Below are 6,080 nucleotides of genomic sequence, written 5' to 3' on the forward strand. Positions count from 1 at the left end.
ATTTCTAGTTTAGAAAAATATACAGCTGGAAATACGGATACAGACACGCACGGACAGGATACAGAAACAGCTACACCAACCAAACTTCGCGAGAGACCCAACCAAACTTCGCGAGAGACCCAACCAAAACAAAAATTACAGATATGCTCCTGAATCTTCCGCAAACCTCCTCTGGCCGCCCTCCTCGCCGCCGGCCACCGCCACCGGAGGGGAAGACGAGCACCCCCTTGAGCTGAAGAAGACCCATCGGACGCTGGCTTTGAGAGGAGTCGAAGTTGAAAATGACATCGACGGTCGCCCATCGACCGGGACCGCGCCCCGCCTCTTCCAGCTCCTGGATATGAGCTCGCCAGAGATGACCACCGTCGCCGTCGAGGAAAGGTTGGCTCAGATCAAGCCGGCCACCGCCCACCAACCCTAAAGCATGCTCTGTACCCTTGAAGAAGTAGGAGACCAGCAGCAACATCACCTGACCAAGGCGAAGAAGCTCCAGTCTCGACCTCCAGCTCAAAACTCCACGACTTCACCGCCGACGCCGGAGAAAAGCGCCACCGGAGCGAGGAAGAAGCCTGGAGACAACATTCCCCAGCGACGCCGCCGCCTTCGCCTCGTCGACGCCACCCAGGAAAGCAAGCCACAGAGGAAGCCCCTCCCAGCGAACCCTATCCAAGTCCCAGCTAGAGAGGGTGGAGTCGCCAACAACAGATGCTGCAGCAACATCCCACGGCGTCGTCGCTGACTACACCCTCAACAAGCTCCAAATCGGGCGAGAAGCCGCCATGGACAGTATCACCCGGAGAACACAGATTATTTAACCTCTAGACAACTACACTATTCTACATACCTACCTCAAATCTACTGAACTACAACCGCCGAGCGTCGATCTGCTGTCTCTCCAACTCCTCCGGTGCCTAAAAGGCAAGCAGAGGAGAGGCTAGCCAGCGAGATCGACGCCGGCCACGGAGTCGCCTCGAAGTCACTTGGAAGGAGACGCCTTTGTACTGTAGCGCGACCTTATCCCTTCGGCCCCTCCCTTTGGACACTTTGGTTGGTTTCGCCTGTTGGAAGTTGAAACATAAGGTTGCGTTTGGATGTAGACATTGAGGCTTAGGAATTGGCATTGGTATTGGATAGCACCAAATACCGTTGTTTGGATGGCTTAGGTATTGGAATTGGAAATCATCTTCAATGCCAAGGGGTATTGGCTGCACCTGCATTCGGTCGCACACAATACAGAGCCCCCACCCTCCATATTACAGAATTGGAGACGACCGCGACCCTTCTTCCCCACGAGCGCGACTCCTTCCCCATGTGCACGGCACTGTTTTCCCCATCCAGCGAGCGCTCCTCCATGGCCGGTGACCCCTTCTTCCTCCTCCCATCCGACGCCCCCTTCTTCCTCCTCCCATCTGATGCTTGCTCATTAGGACCTTTCAAGCTCCCCATGGCCGGGCTGGGACCGAGCTCCTCCCTATCTGGCATGAGCGGTCATGGAAGCTGCTCCTCCAAGGCCGGCGGGGTCGATTTCCCCCAGGGTCGGGCTCCTCCATCCGGGGTCGAGCTCCTCCATGGCCGGGATGGGACCGAGCTCGTTCCTATCCCGTGCGAGCAGTCATGGCGGCTCGCTCCTCCATGACCGGCGAGTCGAGCTCCCCCATGGCCGGGCTCCTCCATCTAGGTCAAGCTCCTCCAGGGCGCCGGCGGGGTCGAGCTTCCCCCCTCCATGACTGGCAGGTCGAGCTCCCCCGTGGCCGGGCTCCTCCATCTGGGTCGAGCTCCTCCAGGGCGCCGGCGGGGTCGAGCTCCCCCCCCTCCATGACCGGTGGGTCGAGCTCCCCTATGGCCGGGCTCCTCCATCTGGGTCGAGCTCCTCCAGGGCGCCGGCGGGGTTGAGCTCTGCCTCTCTACTGGTGCTGTAGTGGGGATTGGGGAAGAAGACAGTGAATTTCTAGATGTGTGCATCCAAACAGGAATTGGCATTCCATGTGTCTCTCGATTCCAGATACAAAATTCATCTGCATCCAAACAACAGATGTGGTATTTTTGTTCATTTCCAATACTAGCCTGATTTGGTACTGGGACCAATTCAATTCCAGGGGCTCAAATATCTACATCCAAACGGATTTATTCTACTGGCAACTGGCACCTATTGATTTTCATTTCAGCAATCTGCTCTAATCTTAGAATATCAAATTCTACGATTTATTCTATTGATTTTGGTATGCATTATTCAAAATTTTGCCTAAATCGTAAATTTGCTTCAAGATTGTTGCTATTGTTATTTTTTTTGTGCCGACTGCCACGGGGTAGTTCCCTGATTTTGTAAATTCTGCTTTGAATGAAATTATTGGGTTGAGTTTTTCTTAGCCCCCACTAACTATTAAAAAGAAGATCCGGTTTCATTATTGCTACTTTGCCCATAGGGTGCAAACTTCATTTTTCACTGATAATAAATTATGCTGGTTGGAAAGTTTAGCGGTAGCAGTCCACATGAAAAAAGAACAAAAAAAGAAAAAGGAAAAGCTACGAGGGAGGAAGAGCTGGTCAGTGCACGAGGCACGTAGAATAGAAACTATCGGAGAGCGAAGGCAGGCAGAAATCCCCTAAAAACAAAAAATACCAACAATTTACTTCATAAAAGTATATTAAACTATGAATTAAATCTCTCAGTTGTTCCTGTTTTATTCCCATATCCAAACAGGGAGGAGAGTAAGAGAGCATGCCAGTCTAATCCTTATTGGCTGGTTCGGGAAAAAAAAACTCATTATTCGTGATCATTATAGAGTTAATAATAGTAACTAGCATTCACTAGACATAAATCGGGAACTGCATACCGGAAGTCGTATGCACTGGAATTTTGATATTAGCAGCAAACCGCTCACTCGCTCAGACTTGACATGAAAACACCTTAGCCCTTGTTTAGATGTATAAATTTTTGGTTGTAAAACACTGTAACATTTTCGTTTGTATTTGTTAATTATTGTCATACTATGGGTTAACTAGATTCAAAAGATTCGTCTCGTAAATTATAGACAAATTGTGTAATTAGCTATTTTATTTAGCTATATTTAATACTTCATGCATACGTTCAAAGATTCGATGTGATGGGGAATCTTGTAAAGTTTTGGAATTTTGAAGGCATCTAAACAAAGGGTTAGATGGAGTTACATAGTATTAAAAAAGTGGAACAAAAATCAACTTATTACACTGCTCTTGACACACGGTAGGTGTCAGTGTGTCGCCTCTTAATGGAATTTGAACACCTTCCTCGCTTAGACGAAGCCGCCATTGACCCTGATGACCTGGCCGTTCACCCACGCCGCTGCGTCGCTCGCCAGGAACGCCACCACCGGCGCCACGTCCGTGGTCTCGGCGATGCGCCCCATGGAGTGCTGCTCCACCCGCCGCAGGAACGCCTCGTCCTTCCCGGCCAGGAATAGCTCGGTGCGCACGGGGCCCGGCGCGACCACGTTCGCGGTGACCCCCTTGGCCGCCACCTCCTTGGCCAGGATCCTCGTCATGGCCTCCACGGCGGCGTTGGTCGCCGTGTACGCCGCGTAGCCCGGCAGGAGCGTGCCCACGATGGACGACGAGAACGTGACGATGCGGCCGCCGCTGTTGGCTGGGATGCGGCTCGCCGCCTCGCGGCACACGAGGAACGTCCCGCGCACGTTCACCGCGAACATGGCGTCGAAGTCCTCGACGGCGGTGTCCGCGAGCGCCGGGTACTTGGCGTTGAGGAGGCCCGCGCAGGCCACCACGATGTGCGGCGGGGACCCGAACGCCTCCTCGGCTCGGTCGAAGAGGGCGCTCACGGCGGCCGGGTCCGACACGTCGGCGCGGATGGCCACGGCTCCGTGGCCGCGGGAGGCGAGCTCCGCGACGAGCTCGTCGGCCCTCGCGGAGTTGGACGCGTAGTTGATCACGACGCGCGCGCCGAGCGCGGCGAGCTGGGAGGACACCTCGCGGCCGATCCCGCGGGAGCCGCCGGTGACGAGCGCGACGCGGCCGGCGAGCGGGAGCGGCGACGTGTTCCCAGCGCCTGCGAGTGCCATGGCTCCCTGGTTGCTGGCTTGGCTTGAACCCCCTCGCGGTGTCACGCAGGCAACTGGCAAATTGGCCCTGTCACTTGTGCTCGTGTCTGCTTTTGTGTCGGCTCGATTTTGCCGTGCACCACGCTGCGACGAGATGGCCGTGGATTTATATGGTCTACTAGGTACGCGCGGAACGGTGGAACGTGACATAGGGTGTGACATCATGTGTCGTCTCGTTGACTCGGTCGATCTAGGTTACTGCTTCGACGCGCTCCATAGTTGTCTTTCCTGAGATGACTACTAGTGGCATCTGGGTTACGGTGGTTGAGACTGTAGACAGCAGGTTGGTGACGCACGAGGTGAGGATACATGGCGGGTTAGGATTTTCTGCGAGTGAACACGTTCCTCGTTAACCAAAGTGATGGAATTCAGGATAATAAAAACTAAATCGAGAGGGCTCTCAATTTTAGCCTATCGGGAGAGCCCTCCCGATTTGTAACACATAAGCCAAGGAAGTACCAAATCAAGCCAAAAAAGTAACAAATCAAAACACCTCTTCTTCTTCGGTGATGTATCAACTCCAGCTACCTCCTTCTCCGGCGGTGACGGATTCGGGGTTTCGGGTTGGGGGCTCTATGTCTATTGGGTCTAAAGGGGTGGTCGGGGAGGCTGACAGATTGGCGGTTGTGGTGGGTTGTGGGTGGCGAGGTCGGCAGCGATGATGCTACCGGACGGGCGGGAGGGTGGGAGGCCGCTTCAGCGATGCTGGCGGCAGGGGAACCTGGTGGAGGCGGACGCGGGGTGGGGTGGGGAGGGGCAGGGCAGGGGGAGGAGAGGGCGGTGCGAGGTCGGCGAGGGGGAGGTCCGCGGTGGGGCAGGGGCAGTCGCTGTAGTTTTGGATGCAAGGGGAGGAAGGGAGAGGGAGAGGGCAGGGGATTGAGAGGGTGGTTCTTGCCGGCGTCGGAGGCAACACTACCGGGGATGGGAAGGGTCGGCAGAGGGTGGGAGCGTGGGGCATGTAGGGGCGAGCGGAACGAGACTTTGTCACGGCCTTTTGGGGATGGCAACGGGAGAGCTCGGGACGTAGGGCTCTCGACTGATTCTTATCGGGAGAGCCCTCTCCCCGTAGAAACCTCCATTCAGGCAGTTGCTACGTCGCAGTCCTTCGCATGTTAAGTTCAGATATGCACAAAACGAAGATGCAGACCGACTCCAAAACGTTAAGCTACTATGTATGCATGCACCGATCATTTCACCTCAAAGCTAGGCCGAAGTTATTTACTTCAACATGGATGTAAGATAGCCTATGGCATTAGTGAACTTGGGTCAAATCAGGCTACTTGAGTGTTGAGGGTCAAATATGGGTTTTAGCCTATTTCATATACTCTCTTCGTTCCAAATTGTAGGTCATTTTAGCAAAACTAAATACATAGCTTGCTATGCATCTTGGTAAATATTATATCTAGATATATAATAAATATTATGCATATAGATTTATGAAAACAACCAACATTTTAAAATAGAGGGAGTATATTGATAGAAGTTCGGCTGCTTGCATTGGCCGAAGCTTCTCTGCTACCCGGCTGCTTTTGCTGGGGCAACTGTACGCATCGGCTTGCCCACAGTGGTGATCGTATATAATTAGTTATATGTGGTGTTTGATGTGCCGGATGCACAAGCAGTTGCAAGCAAGTCAAGTGTGCCTGCCTGCTGACATACATGCAATTGAAATGTGTTGAACTCTTCATCTTCTTTAGATTAAGGGAAAAATCCGGTCTTGAAAATTCACAATTGAATGTCAACAACCACATCTGGCCACAAAGCTAGAAACTTACATGAGTACTTAGACTCCAAACTCTTTTTTTTTTGCAATTTAGCCTTTTTTTAAAAGATCTTACATTTGGACCTCTGGACGAACTTAATGAAAGAATGAACCCTAGGGGTCGGCGCCATATCTCATGGCACCTAGCCAAAATGTATCAGCGCCATGAGCCACGCCTAGCCAAATCATCATGACGCCATGAGCCATGGCGCCCAGGTGCCTCC

At 52.9% G+C, this 6,080-nt stretch overlaps 1 protein-coding gene across 1 annotated transcript; it reads right to left on the reverse strand.

Moving 5' to 3' along the window:
• Nucleotides 1-3,102: 3,102 nt before the first annotated feature.
• LOC120689656 (NADPH-dependent aldehyde reductase-like protein, chloroplastic) lies at nucleotides 3,103-4,183 on the reverse strand. The gene has a single exon (XM_039972017.1). The coding sequence runs from the start codon at nucleotides 4,053-4,055 to the stop codon at nucleotides 3,273-3,275; it is 783 nt and encodes a 260-aa protein (XP_039827951.1). The 5' UTR covers nucleotides 4,056-4,183; the 3' UTR covers nucleotides 3,103-3,272.
• Nucleotides 4,184-6,080: the final 1,897 nt, after the last annotated feature.

Source organism: Panicum virgatum, chromosome 9N, assembly GCF_016808335.1.
Source record: "Panicum virgatum strain AP13 chromosome 9N, P.virgatum_v5, whole genome shotgun sequence".
Taxonomy (NCBI): domain Eukaryota; kingdom Viridiplantae; phylum Streptophyta; class Magnoliopsida; order Poales; family Poaceae; genus Panicum; species Panicum virgatum.